This window comes from Harpegnathos saltator, unplaced genomic scaffold (genome assembly GCF_003227715.2).
Source record: "Harpegnathos saltator strain DR-91 unplaced genomic scaffold, Hsal_v8.6 scaffold844, whole genome shotgun sequence".
NCBI classification, from domain to species: domain Eukaryota; kingdom Metazoa; phylum Arthropoda; class Insecta; order Hymenoptera; family Formicidae; genus Harpegnathos; species Harpegnathos saltator.
The window spans coordinates 963285-985214 of NW_020230698.1; the positions used below are offsets into that span (position 1 = coordinate 963285).

Sequence of the window (21930 nt, forward strand, 5' to 3'; positions counted from 1 at the left end):
GGACAAAGAGCCGTTTCGATTTCACCGATTCTCGCAATATCCAGGGCAGCTTTGGCGAGTCGTTCTGCGCGTTGAAACGCGTAGACGGCACGGCAGACTCCCGTTTTCCGACACTTCGCGAAGTCGAGGCTGACTCTGAGGCGAGAACGACAACGTGGAATTAATGTATCGGTCAAACGACGTTAGGACAAATGACTGTTAATATCATGATCACTCTACGTCGCCTGCGAGGCAAACACAATACTTACGACATCATTGAACTTTGCGAAAGACGCATACGTTATGAAAGAATGGATCTCTTTTTCCAATCTTTACCGAAAAACTGAGAACTAACGAGATCAATGAGACGACAACGATATTTCTTCCGGGAGATATCCGATTTGCGCTTTCGAGTTTGCGATCGCTTACAGTAAAGAGGTTAGAAAATAAGGAGATTGACGAAGAAAGCAGTCGATTAACCCTTTAACGCCCGACTTTTTTATAAGTGTTTTAAGAATAAAATTTGAAAATTTTTTTGAACTGAGACTATAAGTAGTGATAACCAAAGAAAATATCAGAATTTTATATCTACGAAAAAACTACGGAATTTTCTGACGTATCAAATGATTCTTGATTTTTTTCAAAGCGTCTTCTTGTATTTTTGTTTATTGTTTATTGGTAAATATGACTTGGATCCTAAAAGTATATACGAAATGAGCAACCTATACAGAGAAAAACAAAGGGTAATCTATATAACTACATAACTCTGATAGTCAACTTGACATTCTTTTTGAGCTGAAACTTTACTATATTTATGAGTGAAGTTTATCATTCAGAGCGTCAAGCTTACTATTTCAGAAGAATATCTTATAGATCATCATTTAGATAGTCAATCGTCCCTTCATTTTTCGCCGCATAAAAAACTGTAGGTCATCAGGTTTCACGAAAGCAGGTTGGTTTCTTGATTTTCGTGTCCACTATATTGGATTCGTCATTTTGAATTTCTGTATTCTTTTAATTTCACATTTTGCATCTGAGAAAGCTTCCAAATGTATAAAATTATAACAGATACCAATCTATTCATTTATAGTGCACTTCTAGATGTCAGTAACAATGCTAACTATACCTACCTACTTAGAATTTGACAAAACATGTTATCATTAAAACTGAGCTAAAAACAGACTAAACCGAATCTACATACAATCTATATACCATTGTTCAGAAGAAGAATTCACCTTGCATCATACAGTGCAAAGAAAACGAAAATATCTCCTTTTTTCACTAAGTTATGGATTCTTAAATGTGTCTCCGCTAATATATATAGTTACCGGAGTAGGCGTTAAAGGGTTAAGAGGAATTCGAGTGTCGGTCGCACTCACGGGAGATTTGTATGTTTCGCAGATAGTGACGAAGGTGGCCGGGCTGGACGGACAGGACCAGGTGTCGTCTCGCCGTTTCCCGCCGTGGTGGCAGTGACGTGGTCGCGGCAGGGTCCAGGGGCCCATGGCCGGGAATTGTTTTCGCCAGTTCTGGTGGTGGATCCCGATCGCGATCCTATACCGGTGGATTCTTCCTACCTCGGCCGACGGCGGTCGCATTTCGTGCATGTCCACCTATCCTTCGGAGGTAGCCCGCGAGCAACCCGAGTCCGACGCGGACGTAGTAGTCTTCCTGGGCGAGAGATGCGACCGGGAGATCAACGTCACCGAGATACAGGATCACTTGGAGCGCGCGCCGGACGCCGGCGAGCTCTCGATCAGCGTGATGCCGAGATCCTGTGAGTGCATTACTCGTACATCAAGCTCGCGCGACACGTCGCATCCGCGAGCGGGGAGGGCGGGGTGGGCGACGACGTTGAGGAGAAGGAAGGAGAGGGGAGGAAAAAATCGACGGGGAAGTCACGAGAGCGTCGCGGGTCTCTGAGACGTGACGCTTCGACGCGGAGAGCTAATTATGGTATTCTGACCGTAGAGGACTAATTAGCTTACCGAGAAAACTAATTATTTCAACGTCGCGCTTATGTATGCGTATGTGTGTCGCAAAGTTTCAATCGTGATCGCCGCGGCTAGGCGATAAGCGGAAGACAGAAATTCCGAAAAGTAACACGCCGCGCACCGCTGACGTATAACGCTGTACATTTCAATGTCGTCCGCGCTCCGCAGGACGACGACACGGACGAACCACGTTATACAGAGCACGGTCGTAATATTGGGTCTGGGAAAAAGTTCGTGGCGTTTTTTTAGTAAAATTCAACTGGTTTTCTTATAGTGTGAAAATGAATTTATTTAAACCAAATATGCTCCATTATTATCGACAATGTTTCGCCATTTTTCGGGTAGAGCCATGATGCCATCGGTGAAGAACTTCTGTGGTTTCTGGTTGAAAAACTGAATCGAGTGGTTTTCACAGGCTTTTTTTGAAACCAGCTTAATTCCATTGAGAGAGTTCTGCAGAGATCGGAACAAGTGATAGTCAGAGGGTGCTATGTCTGGACTATACGGTGGATGCATCAAAACTTCCCAACCAAGTTCTCGCAATTTTTGACGGGTCATCAAAGAAGTGTGTGGTCGGGCGTTGTCATGATGGAAGACAACACCTTTCCTATTATTCAATTCGGGCCGTTTTCTTTCAATTGCCTGGCGTAATCTCTCTAGTTGCCCACAGTAGAATTGAGAATCAATCGTCTGACCAACTGGAAGTAGCTCATGGTGGACGATTCCCTTCCAGTCCCACCACATACACAGCATCACCTTTTTTCGGCGTCAATTCTGGCTTCGCGAACGCTTGTGACGGCTCACCATCTCTTGTCCACGATCTTTGACGCTTCCGATTCTCGTACGTGATCCATTTTTCATCACCGGTTATGACACGTTTCAGAAATGGCTCGATTTCATTGCGTTTCAGCAGCGCGTCGCAGATGTTAATTCGGTCTATCATGTTTCTCGCGCTCAACTCATGAAGAACCCATACATCGCGCTTCTTTTTGTAGCCAGCTTTGTGTAAATGGTTCAAGACAGTTTTGTGATCAATGCCTAGCTCCATACCAATATCGACACTGCTGATATGCTTATCTTGCTGGACTTTTTCAAGAATTTCATCAGCTTTTTCAGTGATCGAACGACCAGAGCTCATCTTTCACATCAAAATTACCAGAACAAAAGCGAGCGAACCATTTCCGTGCAGCAGATTTTGATAAAGTACTTTCACCGTACATAGCACAACTTTTTTCACAAGCCTGCGCAGCGTTCTTCCCTTTGTCGTAATAATATTGCAAAATATAGCGCAATTTTTCATTACTTTTCTCCATTTTCAAACGCAAACAACTTTCCAACCACTGCACCAATTTCGACGTTTATACACTCAAAGTAACGCTCGAAGTGTCACCTTTCCAACGAGCGTTCAGTGGTGACGCTGCGATCTGTGTTTCCTGAGTTATTTCCAATTGACGCCATCTATCAGGAGAAACGCCACGAACTTTATCCCACACCCAATATAATCATTCGCGCTTCCGTTACACGATATCAAGCGGCCCTAAATTTACACGCGCGCGGATAACGCAGTATCCAATAGTCCAATTATGCATTCAAATCGAAACCCGCCGAGCCGGTTACGCGTCTAACGCAAATGCGCCGGCCTGGTGAGCCGCGAAAAGCACTTTCGCGCCTGTTTACGCCGATGTGTCATCGCTCGCGCGTCGCCGGCAGTCTCGTCAGTTCGAACAATCGAACGCTGTTCCGATCGCGTTTGGAAATTGATCATTCGGGGAACCGGAGCCAAGACGAACTTGACGCTCCCCGGCGGGAGCGAGTAGTCACGCCAACGCCACGAGCTCCATATTCAGGAAGTGTCGCTAATATAGCGTCCCTCTGCCGTATTGTCTGCGCCATTATATCTTACACAATCGCCGTCGGCCGCGCGGAACGCGCGCACGAACGCGCGTGCATGCGTTTCAATAGAATCCCGTTTCAACGGGGCAACGCCAAACACGCGTTCCGTGTTGTTAAATATCAGCTGTAACGAGGGCAGAGCGAGGGAGCACGTTGTTAACCAAGATGATGGAGCACGGGGGAGGGGCAGAGAGGCAGAGAGGGAGAAGATGGCAAGCTTATCGAAATCGATAGTCGATCGATAGGCCTGAGCCTATTGAAAATTTCGCCATTAAATCAATGTAGGTCTCACCCCATCGTGCCCGCGCGTACCCCATCGCTCTGCTCGTTCGCTCGCGTGTAGCTGGTGCTATAACTAACAAGCTGCCGAAGTGGATGGAGCAGAAATTGAGAGAGGTGCGGAGGAACGGGGAAGGGCGAGGGAGGGAGAGATGAGCCCCGCGAATGTTTCCACGTTCGCACACTAATACAGCGCGGCTAATTAATTTCCAGTGACGTGTGAGACGGAAACCGGCGGCCTGGGCGCGCTAATCCACGCTTTAGGCGAGAGCAAAACAAAGGCGGTGATAGCCGCGCTCGACAGCTCGATCTGCGAGGTGGCAGCCAAGCTCGCGCATCTTGGGAATAAGCCGTTGCTCACTTGGACCTGCCCGCTGGTGAGTGTTGCCGTAATCGAACCTGCCTCTTCAGCCGCGCTTTCCGGCCGTTTACACGGCTCGCTGAATGTCGAGTCACCGAGCGGCGATTAAGACGCTGCCCCTCGCCTCGCTTTGACAGTCAGAAGGTTCCCGGGGATACGCTTCGCGTAAAGTCTTCGAAATTGCTCGGTCGCGGCGCTTCTTCTCGGAGAAGACCTCGAGACCTCGTGCCCGGAGAATTCCATACATTCACCGCCGCCAAGGATTTCTGTACCTCAGCTGACTTTTTACTCGTATCAGTTGGGATGTTTTGTCACGTTATTATTATTTTATGTTAACACACACACACATACTCGTTGCATCATCATCGACAGTCACCGTCGTGAAATTCCTCGCTGTCGTCAGCGGAAATCTCTCGTCTCGTCAGAGTATCACGAAGTATTGTACGGCCCGGACGCATGTCTGACCACAGACAGACCTTTTTCACTGGGTCGCTCGAAGAGGCAACGAGCGCAAATGTCCCCCGCAGCTATCGTCGCGCGTTAATATGAATTGAATGAAATGTTATATGTATTTGCAACGTTACCGTTACTTGAGCGGTACGTTACATTCGACGGGCGTATGACGTATTTTATCCTGTTGAAATCAATGAAAGCTTTATAGACAGAAACCGACACGCGTTCCTCGGATCACCGATGTCATGCTCTGATCGCGCGTCGAATTGCACATTGCGAAGTAAATTACACCACACTCGGAATAAATTAACGCCAATGGCCGTCGCGAGATTCAAACGGAAGCGATAAAAATAAAGGGGGAAGAGGGAGCGAGCGAGCGAGGGAGAGAAAAAGAAAGACGGGACATCAGTAGCAAATTACGCTTCTGCTCTCGTTCGAGCTGCAGCTCGTTCACCAAATATGTCGCGACGTTATTTAACGCGCTGCATTTTTATCCCGGACGAACGAGATTAAATTAACGAAAATTTGCACAACCGTAAATAATCACGCGTGTAATACCCGGGCTGGAATCGAGAGAGAGTTATAAATTTCGCCACGGCCGCATAATTGATTCCGTCGAAGGAAACGAATTCAGCGATTATCGTCGAATTTTCCAACGCAATATTTGAGTTGAACTGAACAAATGTTTATTCGCCTCCTGCCGGTTTTCTAATTGGCGCGTGTGTGGCTCCTGCGCGCTTCGACGCAGTACGGCTGACTCGATAAAATCTTTTCAATCATGGAACCGTAGCGCCGATTTTCGTCAAGTTTCCCGGTGAATCATCGCTCACTCGCTCGATCGACGAGATACACTTTGTTCTCGGGCAAAACAAATCGTCAGCTCACTCACGCCGCGCAGCTCGTCTTTATCCTCTCGTAGATCTCTCGCATGTTCTCTCACTGCGACAGTTGTGTCAACGTTTCACTGCTTCCGCGACAAACACTTCCGCATATTTCTCGACATAGTTAAAAGCGGAATTACATTTCACGACGCAGGGTGTTCCTATCCGTTACGTTTAATCTCCAATTTTTCTCGAAACTATTTCCCCTCGATAATAAAACCATGCGAATGTTCTTGGTTTATTGTATTAATAAAAATTATTCCAGCGTGAAATATGATCACAGGTTGTCAAAAGGCACGTTTGTGGGGAATATTTCGAGTCTCGTTTTATCGTATGAAAAACGATATGTAAAAAGTTCATGAATAAACGAAACGCATAACGTGTGTTGTTAACAAAGTGAAACGAGCGAGGAGAATTATGACTCGAATGCTTCCCTGCATAAAATCTCGTTCTCTCCCCGGATAGTATTGATTTCAAATAGACGCGGACTGCCGACCGAAAATATACAACGTTTCAATGATCATGTAGTTAAAATTCCAGAGGACCACGAAGACCGTCTCAATTTATGTTTCAGAGAGATTTGAAGGAGAGGGATCTCTCATCGGTCATTAGGCTTTCTCCGTCATTACCATCAATGGCTAACGCCGTGGCGGAAATTTTCCTGCACCTGCAGTGGAAAACCGCGGCCATTATTGGTATCGGTAAGTCTCGACGGCAATAATACTCTAACCGTAATTATTGCAGGCAGATCCTTTTATCCTGTCGTGCGAGTAAAGGAGAGTACACAACGAAATAGTGTTGCTCAAACTCTTCTTCAAGTAACGATCTTTAAGTAACACAGCTTCCTTTTACGAATCGGCCTCCTTCGACGATGCTCTTTAGTTTTACTACACGAACAAAATGATAATAAATCTCTCACGACGATGTGATCTCTCATTGATCGAACTATAAGTTGCAGTGAACTGTTTTCCTTCCTCGGAGGATGTAATTTCCGTTAAGCATAATGAGACAGTAACTATGCGCCAAGCTGTGCACTCGAAACTCTCTCGGTTCGCCAATGGAGCCGTATTGATTTCGATAATTCCTAAAACTCGGCTGCAATCTCATTCTCTCGTAGGCGAAGATAACTTGGAAACTTTGAACTATGATCTCTCCGACAGGAATGGATTAATATTTCCAGGTTCTTATCAATTCACGGCGCAAAATGGACGCAATGATGTAGCACATCCCCGCGTGCGTTCGCTCGCGCCAAAGTGCGCACACGAGCGAGCTCATTTACCATCTCTATGTGCACAACGCGCAAGAGCGAGAGATAACGTACGACTTCTCGCTGCATGACTCGTCGTAACGCGATCCTGCGGCGAATCGAGGGCGTTAAGGATTAAATCGCAGCGGCGTGCGAGAGTTATGCGCGAGAGGACGAACACAATAACAGAGAGAGAGAGAGAGAGAGAGAGAGAGAGAGAGAGAGAGGGAGAGAGAGAGAGAGAGAGAGAGAGAGAGAGAGAGAGAGAGCCGGCCGAAGCTGGCCGGCGCTCTCGGCCGAGGTGGCCATTAAAATCCGATTACGTGGCAACACGACGAGTGTATTGAATTGTAACGCGAGTTAACCGGACTGACCGCTGCCGCAGATCGCGAGCCGTGGTCCAGCCTGGACCGCGCGGTGATCAACGCACTCGAGAGGATCGGCGTCGTCCTGCGCTACCACCTGATCCTACCTCATCGCGCCACCCTCGAGCAGATCCGCAGGATCCTGAGGTCCGTGAGCAGCGTCTCGCGTCGAGGTGAGTTCGAGTGAACGTCGTGAGTGCGTGAGTGTGAATATGCTGTGCGTGCACGTTGGATCCGCCTCCACGAATCCTTACGATCAGGGAGAGCTCGCCGCTTCAAGGATAGCGCCGGAACCGCGCGAGCTTTCCGTCGAAGCTACTCACTGAAACTAGCGAACCGAAGATTAAATTAAACGACGCGCTCACTCTCTTTCGAGAGGGAGAGGGATGAGTGAGAGTTCGTCCCTTTAGATCTTGCCGCTCGAGATCGAGAATGTTCACGGCAGTTACGACGCAGTCCGCGATGTAAGTTTGATGGCGACGCCGTCCGCGTCCGAACTGCTCCGAGGGGGATTCGTTGCTCGATTGTTTAATTCCATTTATTCCGCCGTCGCAGTCTCGCACAGAGCGCTCCGGGACCTCCGACGTTAATTTCGTTTCATAAATTTCCAGCCGACTCGCGCTGACTGTCCTCCCTCCTTTCTCTCTCTCTCTCTCTCTCTCTCTCTCTCTCTCTCTCTCTCTCTCTCTCTCTCTCTCTCTGTTTCTCTCTTGCTGATAGGTCGCGAGTTTGCCGATAGTTCTTCGATATTAAACGGCGACCTTTTTTAAATTGCAAAGAAGCGACATTATTGCGCGAGGAAGAATTAACTTTAGAACCCCCGAGGAGTCAACCGTCGTCGTCGTCGTTGTCATCGTCGAGACAAATGCCGGGCTTTCTTCCCGCCTTCGCAGTCGAAGCGAATTAACGCACGTTCGAAAATTTATTTCGTTCTCTCTCTCTCTCTCTCTCTCTTCTCTCTCTCTCTCTCTCTCTCTCTCTCTCTCTCTCTCTCTCTCTCTCTCTCTGCAAAGCAGATAAAACAAACCGATCGATGCCTCGACGTGGCGTAGCGCACGAATTATCGCTGTTTACATGCGTAAACGGATTTCGACGGGGGGATCTGTTTGCAGATCTTTTATTCGTTTTGAATAGCGATCCGCCACGACCCGACTACGGTAAAGCACGTGACGCGCAAAAGTGCCAGGGTACGTGTGCGTGGGTCGTTTACCGCGCGGCGGGTTTATGAAGAAGTTAATACGGTCTTCCGCGGATTCGTTTCGCGCCTCTGCTTCGCAAAAGGCGTACGTACGAAACTCGTTGGACGGGCGCGTAATGCGCTATAGCAGGTGTTTAACTGTGCAAAATCGGCGCGATAAAACCCACCTGCAGTCTCCGAAGCGCAGCGTGTGTATGAAGCGGGCAAGGAAGCGGAGGGGAGAGGGAAAAACGTGAGAGAAGAAAAATACGAGGGAGAACGACTCGCTTATTATGGTCGAGTCGGCGATCGTTTACGCGCGGCCGCGGCTTAAAATTCCGCGGGCATTTTGCATTAAGCCGTCGCGATTGCGTCTCGCTAACCTCGCGCGGTAGCGGCCAACTTAGTTAGCGGCGATTTACGACGCTCAGTGGTGCGCTCGTGGATGCAAATGAGTCTAGTAACGGCGCGACGCGACCCTTTCAAGAGCGAGCATCCGCTTCGCGCGAATGTATATTTCAACGTAAGATACGACGTAATCAGGGAGAGTCCGTTGCTTTAATTAATTTCAACCTTAAGACTGAACGGTCGTGGCATCGCTCCGCGCCTGAAGCGCGGTCGCGATTGCGAGCCTTGCGTCGCGCCTGGGCCCGAGAAGGGAGAGGGAGAGAGAGAAAGAGAAAGAGAGAGAGAGAGAGAGAGAGAGAGAGAGAGAAAGAAAGAGAAAGAGAGAGAAAGAGATTATTCGACAATTAACCTTCCATGTATCGTTCCGCGTAAAAAATTCCAAAAAGGCGCCGCGCTCGCGAGAAGTTCTCGACTGTTCAATTATCGCGTCAGAAATTCGTTCTGCCATCCCTGCGATCTGCTCTCCAGAGTCACAATTGCATTTCCAGCGGGAAGGCAGTCGCTCTTAATTAATATGCATTTTGCTGTGGACTCAATTAATATTAATTATAAATAGTCTCTCTTTTCCGCGAGGGCGCGCACGGTATTTCATGGCTGCGATTTCACACGGCACATATCACTCCCTCTCTCTCTCTCTTGCCTGCAACATTTTAATTAAAATTTCAGGCTTCAGCGTTGTCTTCGGCAAAGGTAGTGTAAGACTGCGTCGTGAGCTTAATCGCCTTTCAGTGGCTCGCTCCTCCACTCTCGTTAGCTAATATATAATTTTTTACGATTTACCCTTCTCCGCCCTGGCGATCAACCCCTCCTCGTACACTCATATACTCGCACGCACGTGCACACACGTTTCTGTGACTGCGCAAAGAGGAACGTCTTCTTCTGCTAGACGTATGATCAAATAGCCGACTTTATATATCTGTCGTAATAAAAAGAAAAAGGAAAAAGATAAAGAACGTTAGGTAGACTCCGTTAGAGCTCGAGAATCCCTCTGTCGCCATTCGTTTTGTCATATTGCCTCAGCGGCTCGGCGGAACTTCCAGCGACAAGATCAAGAGAGCGAGAAGCCAGCGGCGGCGAATTATCTCGCTCAATGTCGCAACGTCTGCCTTTGTCTCATCGAAGAATTCTTTCATTGAATATGAGAAACGGCCATTTGCTACACGCGATCGTACCTACTTGCACAATACATCGGCGATTACACCGTCAGCGTTTAATCTCCTAATGTCGGGACTTTCGACCAAACACGGAAAACAAACTTGCTAATGAATTAAGTTTTGTTGATTAACGACAGTAAACTACCGCGGAGCTTACTTGAGTATAATATCCGCGATAACGGCGTGTGCGTGTTCATTCTGAATAGAGTTTCCGTGTGTCGCGCCGAGTGAAGTCGCCGTGTACAGGCAGAATAACATCATTAAATAAGCGAGGGTGTCTTAGTCGCCGATTGTCCCAGCTCCCTCTGTATCCTCCGACTCCGCCCTTCTCGCGGAGAATGAGAATCCAAGAAAAAAGAAAGAACAGACAGATCCGCTTCAACTCTTCGCCTGTCATCACCGCGACTGAATCGCCGAGAAGGACTCCGCTAGATAACTACAGCTGACGACGTCACGTAATGAATAATTCAATTACTCTCGTCAATTGGCATATTGGCCTTGTTCGAATATTCCACCCTTTGTTTATTCGCAAGTATATCGAGTTTTCTTGCGCAATCACACGGACTCACGGCCGGACGCGATGCTGTTTCCCTCGTACGCACGCAAACCTAATGACTCTCTTTCATCAGCGACTGTGCTCTGCCTGCCGCTGTTCGACGAGACGACGAATCGCGTCCTGATCGAGCTGGACGTCGCCTGGCAAGCGCACATCCAGAACTCCGTCATCCTGATGATCCACACGGAGGATATCGACCCGTTCCTACCGAAGGACGACTCGCCGACCTCGCTCGCCACCGACCCATCGACCTTGGCACACTCCGCGAATACTCAGTCTTCCAATTTTTCTACATCGAACATAACTCGCGTCAGCGAGGCTCCGCAGGACGACGACAGGCCGCGGAGATTGCAGTTGACGCCGCGCAGGTTCTCTCCGCCGAGAAACCTCAGCAGTGCCACGACGGAGAACCTAGTCGCGGTCGCACCGCTCGATCAAAGGTAATCTCTTGTTAATGGTATTGGCTCAAAGACACTTCCAGTTGCTGCGATTGCTCGCGGCGAGTGAGTGCAGGCGTCTGGGACTCGAAGTTCTTGCGCGAATCTCGAAAAGTCTTCGTGAAAGATAAAAGTCGGAGAAACAGAGAGAGAGAGAGAGAGTTCGCAGTCTTCCGTAAATCGTCAATATCACCGATCGTTGTTAGGTTATATCACGAACGTTTGTCATGAAAAATATTAACGATATGCGTGTGACAATTTTCTCGGTTAATCGACGCGGATGAGGAAAATTTCCAGATCGTTCGAGCTCCGAACCGCTCAACGATTATACCTGCAGTCCTCTCTTGCTCTCTTTTCTTTTTTTATCGAAATCTGCTTCTGGTACCGCGCGATCGCTCAACGCGGGAATTCGACGTTTAGCGAATCCAGTTCGGAGCGCAATGCGAGATACGACTCGAGGAATTTGCGCTGCCCTTAATCGAAGTTCTCCCTTCCCGTCGCGCGAGCCGAGAACTCCGTGTAATCACAGTAGACAGAGACCTCATCCGTCGTGTTCGCGCGGGCGCGCGCGCGCGCGCGGAATCCCGTGTCCTCGAATTATAATACAAATCACCCTCGTCGGATTGTCGAGCCGAGTTAATTGCGAGCGTCGATCCGTGTAATTCGGGCCGGTGATTCATTCGCAGGAACCAGCCGGTCGTCGCGACGCCGCGTCGCCTTTGTGCGAGCAGCTTCTGTCCTCTTATACAACTCGCACCTATCTCTTCACAGGTACGACGTGCAGAAGGTCTTCAACGGCACGCAGGACTACGCGACGGTGGCGTTGCTCGACCGGTTGAACGAGTCGCTGGCCGTGCTGACGCACGACAACAGCAGCATCGACAGCCACAACAACAAGATGTACACATACGCCCTGATGGACTGGCACGGCACCAGCTGGGAGCCGATCCTCGCGGTGGTCGAGCGGCAGCAGCGGTTGCTGGTCCAGCAGCTGACGCCTAACGCGCTGGCGTTCCTCAACGTCGAGAGTTCCGATCTGCTATCCTGCGACGACGACGCCGATTGCGCGGGTGAGTGAGCTGAATAAATGATGGCTGCTGTTACATACGGTATGTATATACGCGGCGATTCAATCGGGAGGAGATGATTAACATCCTCCGTGCGGAACAACGCTCGTGGGAAACGCTTCACCCGCGGCCAGACGAGCAGCGTCTGTTTCTACTTACGCGTTCTGCGCCTCTTTCGGGTCTCTCGGCCTTCTTCTGAATATTTCAAGATTTCGGGCCGATAAACAACTTCGTGGCTGACGCGCAGTTGATAGTACGTAATCGGCGAGCTATATTTTCCGCGGGTAAAGGCGACGCATTGAGAGAAAGATTTTATTTGTTATTTATCGAGATCCTCTCCGTGACGCGCGTGCGACACGCCGCTGTGATCGGGGAAAGTAGCGGTAAAAATAGGCCGGTGTAATTACCGGACGGAGAAAGGCGCGAAGGATAGACTATCATCGACGGAGCATCGACGAAGGCACGAGCTGCTCCCTCGAATCTGAAAATATCGCCCGGCGTAACTACGTTAATACAGTGCATTTGTTATTTAGCAGGTGGCTTGGCCGACATGTCTTTCCGCACCACACATATCGTAGCTATTATTCTGGGGTCGCTGCTGTTCACCTTTGTCGCCATCGCTATCGCGATTATAATCCGGTGAGCGATCACTTTATCATCTTGCACCATAGCATTTATAGCCCTTGGTCGAACCTTAGGAAGTGACCATGTCTTTTACCCCTTTCGCTCGTGCACGCATTATTTATACGTGCGACCACGTGGTTCCGGAGTATTTCCGATACCGCTGCCGTGATTCATGAGTACACGACCGCCTGTAGCTTGCAATTAGCATAATGGAAACGAAGAAAATATACATGAGCGATGAGTCCTTTCTCGTTCTCCACTTTCTTGGAGTATTTCTCACGTCGACGTCACGCATACTTGCACTGTTTGGTAGAATGCAATTTAATACAAATGTAAATTAATTATAATGCAATTAATTGATAATGCAATGTGGCATTTATTATTACTATTATTACGACGTAATATCGAATATATCGAAAGAGCGGAAGGAACTAGACAGCTCAACTAGACGGCTTTGAATTTCAAAACCGGATCTAACATCCTAGAGAAACTCAAGATGATGAGAGGATTAATGTACGATACGTTATATAGGAAGCGCCTGCTCAAAAAGAGGATGTCCAAAGGGCCGTACAAAATTATCCTGACGACGTCGGACTTTGTTTTCCCTCAAGTGCCTCCAATAAATTCGAAAACGGTGAGTGAGATTTCGTTCGACGCGCGCAATACAAGTGTGTTCGGACTTTTAATCCCACCAAAGTCACTGGAAGGATTAAGAAGTTGCTGTGCGAAATCATTAGCGGGATACTTCGAAAAAAAGAATCAAGACCCGCCGCGCACGCTCGTTTCGGCAGGTGCGTTGTAAAACGTTACAGCGCTGTTTACGTTTCACCGCGCGCGCCGGAACGAAGACCTGATTCGGCGAGAACAGTTTTCCGCGAGTCGTTGAGTCACGATTGCGAAATTGTGTTAGCGCTAACTTTTTCCTCGCCACGGGACGGGCTAGAAATCCCTCCTGACGCCCTCCGTGGTGGTTGCTTTATCTACGCGAGGAAGGATTGCGCCGCGGTCCTGGAAGGATATGTTTCACGCGAGGCACGGCTGCAGCACGTGAGTTTTTAAATTACTGGCTGGCGCGACAAAAGTAGCCGATAACAAAAAAAAGTATTAAATGTCAGCACGGAGTCTCGATTCGCCGAGCTTCATCGAACCGCCCGGCAAACTTTAAACATCCACCGCTAATACGCGGGACGTTGAACGACTTTTACATTGCCGCAATCTTCATGCTCGAGAAACGACACTTAATCTCTTGCGGTTCTATCTTGCCTCGCGGCTGAATAAGGTGAGATAAGAAGAAATATCGCGCGCGCGCACAAAAAGTAGACAGAGAGAGAGAGAGAGAGAGAGAGAGAGAGAGAGAGAGAGAGAGAAACGCTTTTTAAAAAATGATTTTTGCCGAGACGGAAAGACAGCTTCGCGTTTCACAGCTGAGAACGCTGTAACAAGTGCACGTGGGAGCGTTTTAAGGGGTACAAAATAAACGTAAAGAGATTCCGTTCCGCCTCTTTTTTCGAGTAAATAAAATATCACTTAACTCCCTTCCCGCGACCATATCCTTTTCGCGCTTGCGGTCCTTTTTATGTCGAGGCTCAAATCACATCAGGACCGAGAGCCTGCCCTCAGCGGCATTGTGCGTACCTACACGATCCTATTACCCTCGTAGACGATCGCTCGAGTGGTTTTCGCACTAAGCACTTTATCGCGCGCGGCTCACGTGTGCTCTCAGGTAGACGAGGGCATCGAGGCGATGCTGTGCTGCTGGCTACAGCAGCTGCAGGAGTTCGGCGGCCCGGAAGTCGAAAAGCCGGATCTGCTCCAGCTAGGAAGTGTGAACTCCCTACGGCCGTACTTGCAGACCAACAGCGGGAATATGCTGCGACATACTTTCTTCAAGAATCCGCGCGCTAGGTATAACGTGAGTATGCCGATCGGGCCGATAACAGCCGCACTCGATCTACTCGGCTGGCGCTAGACAGGCGCGAGAATCCGTCTCGCCTGGCTCAGCGCCTGGCTTCCTTCGAGCCTGCCCCGAGCTCGATCGCGCGAGCCCGGACCTGCTAATCGAGTTGGCCAACTCCGATAAACACCTGGCCATTCGCGGGAGCCGCCGCTAGATAAGACGGCTAATAGCCGCCGGGTGTATCGCGGCACGTGGAAATGGCTCGTTTCCTAATAAACGCGGATTTATTTAGCCACTACTATACTCGCCAAGAGGAGATTCGCAAGCGAGGAAAGTAAGAGCGGCTCCAGAATGTTCCGTAATGCGCTTCCAAGGGTTTATCGACGCACCAGCATCCTCCAATACGCTCTCACCCTCGCGCTCTCACCAATTTCATCGTTGATCACTTCCGCGAATTTTCCGCCTGACGCGACGCGACGCGACGCGCGAAGGCATTATGCGAAGGCGCCAAGAATACAGCCCGGTTATACATCGATATTCATTTTAGCGCGTCGCGACGGTGCTGCGACGGCATCGTGACACTGATTAATGCCGCGGCTTTCATAATAAGATCGGACGATAAGAACCGCCTCTCGCGCCTCTAATCAAGATTGATAAGCCGCTATTAAAATATCCACTAACAGCTGATCTTTCGTTACCTTCGTAACGTTGAGCCGCGTGCGCGCATCGTCGAACGCCGCGGCGTTTCCGCGACGGGACGACCGAATGCGAGGTGCTCGACGCAGGATGTGCGACGCAGTGATGTCCACTTCGCGAGTTAATTCTCCGTTCTGATTTTTTTACTAGGGTGACCTGGTACAACTGAAGGAGCTGCCCCTTCAAGGTACGTTCGAACTGAAGAACAAGGCCATGGACGTGCTGGTCACGGTAAAGGCACACATCTTTTTACTCGTAATTCTCCGAGACTCGCTCGATTCTACAGATCTCGCCACTTTCTTACTTTTGGCCAGATCCACGGGCTGCGACACGAGAACCTCAATCCTCTGATTGGATGCCTTAACGAACCTACGAGACCCTGCCTAGTGTTGGAGTACTGTTCGAGAGGCTCTCTGGAGGACGTGCTTGTCCAGGACGATATCAAGCTCGACTGGTCCTTCAGATTATCCTTGCTCACCGATCTCGTGCGGGTGAGTAGGATCACGTGCTGCTACATGATATGAAGTGAGGAGATTTCGAGGAGCAGAAGAACTTCAGCGAGTTCGGAAACAGTTTGTGCGATAAGTATCTCGGAGGAAGGAAAGTCAACATCCATCTATTCGGTGCTCCGTCCGAGTAATCTACAAGATCGCGAGCGCTTTAGAACCGACAAACATTCTCGAAGCTCAGTCGTAAATTTCCTTGGAAGTCCTTGCCAGCATACCACATGGGCAAAGAGTCATGCGTTTGATGTTTAATAGCCAACCAAATTTGAAGTATCGAGATGATTATCCTTCAATCTTAATTTGAATTACCATACCGATCCTTCGAGGCGATTTCTTCTGCTTCCAGGGCATGAGATACTTGCACGGCACGCCGATACGCATCCACGGCTGTCTGACCTCGCGCAACTGCGTCATCGACGCAAGGTGGGTCCTGAAAGTCACCGACTACGGCCTGCCTGCGTTTTATGAAGCACAGAACATAGTGCCATCGGCTAAGACAGCCCGAGGTAAGTTGTTCGTTTCACTCTCTTCTTCTTCGTCATCTCGTTAGAACTTTCTCCTGCACGCACGTGCGATCTTTCTTTCTCTCTGTTTTTCTCTCGATGTAACCCTTCAAGTCAGAGCTTGGATAATCTCAAAGCGGCTTCTCTGGCGTGTTCACGGAAGGACATTATGTTGTCGCAATAAATGAATAGCCCCTGCCGCCGAGTCAAATTGCGCGTCAAGTTTCGCGCTTGTCAAACTCCGTCATCAAGTGTTTCCGTCTCACTTGGAAATTTTATTATGCGATAACTCGAATTACAAAGTCGCGCTAATTAAAAGTTGGATGGCATGTTGGCCGTTAATTGAAGAACGGCGTGAGAAATTGCGCTCGCACAACTACCGCGCGTCGGAGCGGATTTCAATAGTAATCTTGTCCGCCGGCTTCTTGTTCGGCAGACCTGTTATGGACCGCGCCGGAACTGCTCAGGTATCCGAATCTGCGAAAAAAGGGGACCCAGCCGGGAGACGTTTACAGCTTCGGGATTATTATGCAGGAAGTCGTTGTTCGCGGAGAGCCGTTCTGCATGCTCGCCCTGTCGCCGGAAGGTAATGAACGCGCCATTTCTCTTCTACAACGGCTCTTGAAAGTATTAGAAACTTTTGTCAGACATTCGGTTTCGGAATAATAAGACAACGAATAGCGCGAGCAGAAAGCCGCGAGAGTAAATCGATTCTTATGATCAAAGTTCCCAAGTTTCTCCTTTCGTCGACTGTCGCCGACGATTGATTTAACGCGCATCTGTCGCTCGTCGATCAACCTTTTATCGGCATTAATCGCACGATCGCGCGACTATGACTCGAACGTGAGGTGCGAAAGCTCGAAATCGATCGTCAGCGAGACGTTAGAATCAGAGTAGAATCGACTAACATCCGAGGACCGCACACGTCTCGTATCTCGCAGATATAATCGAGAAAGTGATGAGGCCACCGCCGCTAATCAGGCCGTCGGTCAGCAAGGGTGCCGCACCGCCGGAAGCCATAAACATCATGCGCCAGTGTTGGGCGGAAGCCGAGGAGATGAGGCCCGACTTCGACGACGTGCACGACCTCTTCAAGAAGCTGAATCACGGAAGGTAAAACCACCCCGTCCAATTCCGCGCTATTGTATCCGCAGGGGCGCGGAAATACCGGACATATATTTCTGGCCGGGACGTCAATAAGGGCTGCGCCGTGGAAATCCATTTCTCACGGATCTAATCAGGATTCGATTTGGCCGTGTAATCCTCTCCCAACAAGCGCCAATAACTAATCGCGCCGATGAGGCGCCGCGACAATTAAATGGACATATAAATAATTAGCCGCGTGATTAATTATGCACGATTAGTTGCGCATGATTGATTCGCGCATCGCGCTAAAAAGAGACGAGCGAAATGCGTTAGCGTGAGAGAGAAGTGCGTCGCCCGACTGTGCAAAGCGAGGGATACGGCCCTTTAGTCGCCCCTCCCCCCCGTCTGATTGATTTCCAGGAAAGTCAACTTCGTGGACACGATATTCCAAATGCTCGAGAAGTACTCCAACAACCTGGAGGAACTCATCCGAGAGCGTACCGAGCAGCTCGACATGGAGAAGAAAAAGACTGAACAGTTGTTGAACAGAATGTTACCTAGGTAAGCGGCACAAGTATCAAAGTAGCTCGTTAGCTCGTGAGTGTAATTTAATTGGAAGTGACTTATTTGGATTCTCGTTGATATTTCGATAGAATTTCGCGCGACTCGGCTTTCCTACTCTTCTCTCTCTCTCTCTCTCCCTCTCTCTCTCTCTCTCCCTCTCCCTCTCCCTCCCCCTCCCTCCCTCCCTCTCTCTCTCTCTCTCTCTCTTTCTCTCTCTCTCTCTCTCTCTCTCTCTCTTTCTCTCTCTCTCACTCTCTCTCTCTGTACGAGTCTTCTCAGACTGAGTAATGTTTAACGTTTTCGATATTTTCGCTTGGATTTTGACATTTTCGCTGAATTCCCCGCGTTCTCCTTTTTTTCCAATCTCACTGTTTCATCGCTTCTGCTGAGAAATCATTTGGATCGGTGCTTTCAGCTCGGTCGCCGAAAAACTGAAGCTCGGCATGCCCGTCGATCCCGAGGAGTTCCGCGAGGTCACGATTTACTTCTCGGACATCGTCGGCTTCACCACGATATCCGCGCGCTCGACGCCCTTTCAGGTGGTCGATCTGCTCAACGATCTGTATACTTGTTTCGACGACACAATTAACGCGTACACGGTCTACAAGGTAAATCCAATGAATCGCGAGAGCGTAGGTAAACATTTAGCCAACGGATTTATTCCCGTCGAAACGTCGTTCCGCGCTCGAATCAAATGAAATAAAATAATATTTTCTCTTTCAAACTAATTTACGCACAACGCTGCGTGCGGCCGATAAGTTCGGCGGGAAAATAAAACGCGCGACTGCTCGCGTTTTGCACGAGCAAATAACGCTTCGTCGATTGTCGTTGTCGTGCATTACATTTTTTCGCGTGCGGCGTTGCTTTTCTCCCCTTTTCTAACGCAGCAGTTTTCACAATTTACGAAACGCCCTTCGCGGAACCCCAAGCGGGAATGCGAATAAAGATAACGGACGGCTCTACGCGCGGAATTAGTGGACAAATAACATGAGGGACACGTGCAGACACAATAACCGGATTGCATGAAAGGACTGCCGGATTCCGATAATACCGAGCGCATGTTGGAATATCACACACAGGTGGAGACCATCGGCGACGCTTACATGGTCGTGGGTGGCTGCCCCGTGCGAATACCCGATCACGCATCCCAAGTGGCGACCATGGCGCTTGACCTGCTGCACCAGAGCGGAAAATTCAAGTTGAAGCATCTCCCGGACACGCCGCTGCGGCTACGCATCGGTCTTCATACGGGTTAGCGCATCCTTCGAGCGATCCCTCCTGAAAGCAGAAAAAGAAGTAGCAAATTCCAGTATCGATACACCCACTTAAGAACAATAGCCGCGCGATCGCGCGAGGCGCGTCTCCTCGCTCACTCGGCCGGAAGCGCGCGGCAGAGCTCTCTTCCGCTCTCCCCCGTCTCTCCCTCATCCCCTTGAATCCATGAATATCTATTCCGCTGCGGGACGCGCGGCCATTAAAGGGTTAAGGAATTCTTCCCCTCAGGACCGTGCTGTGCCGGCGTGGTGGGGCTAACGATGCCGCGTTATTGCCTGTTCGGCGACACGGTGAACACCGCCTCGAGGATGGAGTCAACCGGCGCGCCGTGGCGTATCCATCTGAGCCAGGCAACGAGGGATCGATTGACGCAGGTCGGCGGCTACCACATTGAATACCGCGGGCCCACCGATGTTAAGGGTAAAGGCAAGATGCCGACCTACTGGCTGCTCGGCAAGCAGGGCTTCGACAAGGAGCTACCCAGGCCGCCGCCCCTCGGGTAAGCTTTATCGCGGCTATTTTTCGGACACCTCGTCGTCGGGCTTACGATGACGACGACGTGAGTCCGGGCTTGTCGTCGTTGTCGTCGTCGTGCAGACGTGTAGCTTTCAACGGGCGTGATTCAACGTCTGGGCGCATCCGGCCGGCGTTATGAAGTCCAATTTATTGCGACGGACCTTCTTTATATTCGACGCGACCCTCTTTCTCGCGCCCGGCTGTTTCGCTCGGGGTTTTCGCCGCGAGGGAGACTCTCGCCGCAGCGAACGGGAAACTTTCCCCGGCACCGCAGTCTCTCGCCTCTCGCATTCCGGATCGCCACGGAGACGAGGGTTATATTTAATCAACGAGAGCACCCGTGTTGTGTGCTTTGGACTTTAAACTCGACCGAGGCCGAGAGAAACGCACCCGGGAGTTCTTAATTACGTAAGAATAAGTCGCGACTTTCCAACTCGCGCGCGCCGCTGCATCCGTGCGTTAAGTTTTTTTTTTTCTTTTTTCCCAACGGCCTGTCGTTCCCCTTCTCTCTTTTGTTCTTTTCCCTTCCTCCCCATCGAACGTTCGTTCTTTGTACTTAACATTTTTCGTCGTGGCTGCCGTATTCGTAAACGCGACATTCACCGGCAAGCTTTTCTCACGCGAGTTATTTTTTTTTTATAATACCCACGGGCAAAAATTGACCTACTTGCGTAGCGCCGCGTAAACGGCGAAAAGGGCCTCGTATTCTTAGGGTTAACGCTTGTATTATGCGGGCTCTTTTCCTTCGACCCTTCGAGCGCGGCCTTTCCAACAGTCGCGGATGACGTGGAGTCAGATCTGAGAAGAATAGTCGCCTCAAATCAACGTATCGCTTTGAGCGACACGGCAAGGTTGAAAATTAAATAGCTCGCGCGAACAGTTTCCACGTGAATAGCGAAGGCCGAGTTCGTGTCTCTCAGGCAATTGCGAAGAAACCAAGGAGCTCCCGAGGAGTTCTTTCATTACTCCCACTGAATGCCAAATATTAAAGAGCTGAAATATATATGCTCCCTCTCCGGCGAGATGAAATTTGAATTAAATAATAAATTAGAGGTTCTCTAATTGGAGAGATTCTTGAGAATATTATTATCTACGTATACGTGATAATTATTTTCGCGAATACGATAATGGGAAAGTTTTCGCGGAAGTTTCGGGATTTCCAACGCAGTGTATTTTTATTCGTCCTATTTACTTTCCAGATATTTAATGCTTTTATCTGTTGCCATTCTGCCGCTCTATACTCAGGGAGAACCACGGGTGAGTAGACTCGCAAGAAAATAACTCGACGTTCCCACGAATCGATCATATCATTTTACATTTGATAAATCTTCCACGGGCCACACGTCAGACACAGTTCGGCAAGAAGACTTGAATATATCATGTTCTCCACGTCAATATGCTCCCACAATAACTCTCTCTAATACCGTCTATCTATCATTCTGTCTAATAACGTAGCCGTCAAATTTTTGCTATCCGGACGATAATGGCTTTAACGGTAAATTGTTTCTTTTTCTTTGGCTTTTTCATAAAAATATTATCGATCGGTTATGGCGAGTAACGTAGATTGGCGATGGCGCGCGAGTGAAATTCCACTTGGAAGCATCAACATCGAAGTGCAATCTACGTCAGGATCTCATTTTAATTTCAAATTTACTTCTCGTGTATCGTTGTGCTCGGGCTTATTTTTCCTTCAAACGATTCTTTCTTCTTCGGTGGGATAATAATGTCACTCCAGGTCGCGGTCATGATGACTTTTATGAGTCAGGTCTTCCGTTCCTACGAATTCTACGGACAATACAGGCGCGCAGCATCGCATCGCTCATGAGTAAACACCAATTTGAAACACCTGGCTCGCCGCCGTGGTATCGAGAATGCCGCCTCGCATTGAAATTTACTCCAAAGATTCTCACGTCCGCATCTCAGCGCACGAATGTCGTTGAACAGTTGAATGACAGTAATAGACGTCGGTGAAACAAAAGTTCACAATATCCTACCATCTGGAAGCGAGGGCTT

At 49.2% G+C, this 21930-nt stretch overlaps 1 protein-coding gene across 2 annotated transcripts in view; it reads left to right on the forward strand.

Moving 5' to 3' along the window:
* LOC105182743 (retinal guanylyl cyclase 2) overlaps positions 1 to 21930 on the forward strand; it is a 48191-nt gene that overhangs the window by 21359 nt on the left and 4902 nt on the right. The window contains exons 3-21 of one of the 2 annotated variants that reach the window (XM_025307291.1): positions 1381 to 1756; positions 4359 to 4522; positions 6415 to 6541; positions 7472 to 7624; positions 10820 to 11186; positions 11955 to 12253; positions 12787 to 12889; positions 13406 to 13508; positions 14598 to 14786; positions 15618 to 15698; positions 15782 to 15958; positions 16320 to 16479; positions 16913 to 17062; positions 17418 to 17589; positions 17983 to 18123; positions 18542 to 18734; positions 19206 to 19377; positions 19630 to 19900; positions 21163 to 21174. In XM_025307291.1, coding sequence (XP_025163076.1) covers positions 1483 to 1756; positions 4359 to 4522; positions 6415 to 6541; positions 7472 to 7624; positions 10820 to 11186; positions 11955 to 12253; positions 12787 to 12889; positions 13406 to 13508; positions 14598 to 14786; positions 15618 to 15698; positions 15782 to 15958; positions 16320 to 16479; positions 16913 to 17062; positions 17418 to 17589; positions 17983 to 18123; positions 18542 to 18734; positions 19206 to 19377; positions 19630 to 19900; positions 21163 to 21174 — 3308 coding nt within the window. In that variant the 5' untranslated portion in view covers positions 1381 to 1482. Of the gene's footprint in view, positions 1 to 1380; positions 1757 to 4358; positions 4523 to 6414; positions 6542 to 7471; positions 7625 to 10819; positions 11187 to 11954; positions 12254 to 12783; positions 12890 to 13405; positions 13509 to 14597; positions 14787 to 15617; positions 15699 to 15781; positions 15959 to 16319; positions 16480 to 16912; positions 17063 to 17417; positions 17590 to 17982; positions 18124 to 18541; positions 18735 to 19205; positions 19378 to 19629; positions 19901 to 21162; positions 21175 to 21930 lie in introns of both variants that reach the window. The other variant, XM_019841256.2, reaches the window with a different exon arrangement.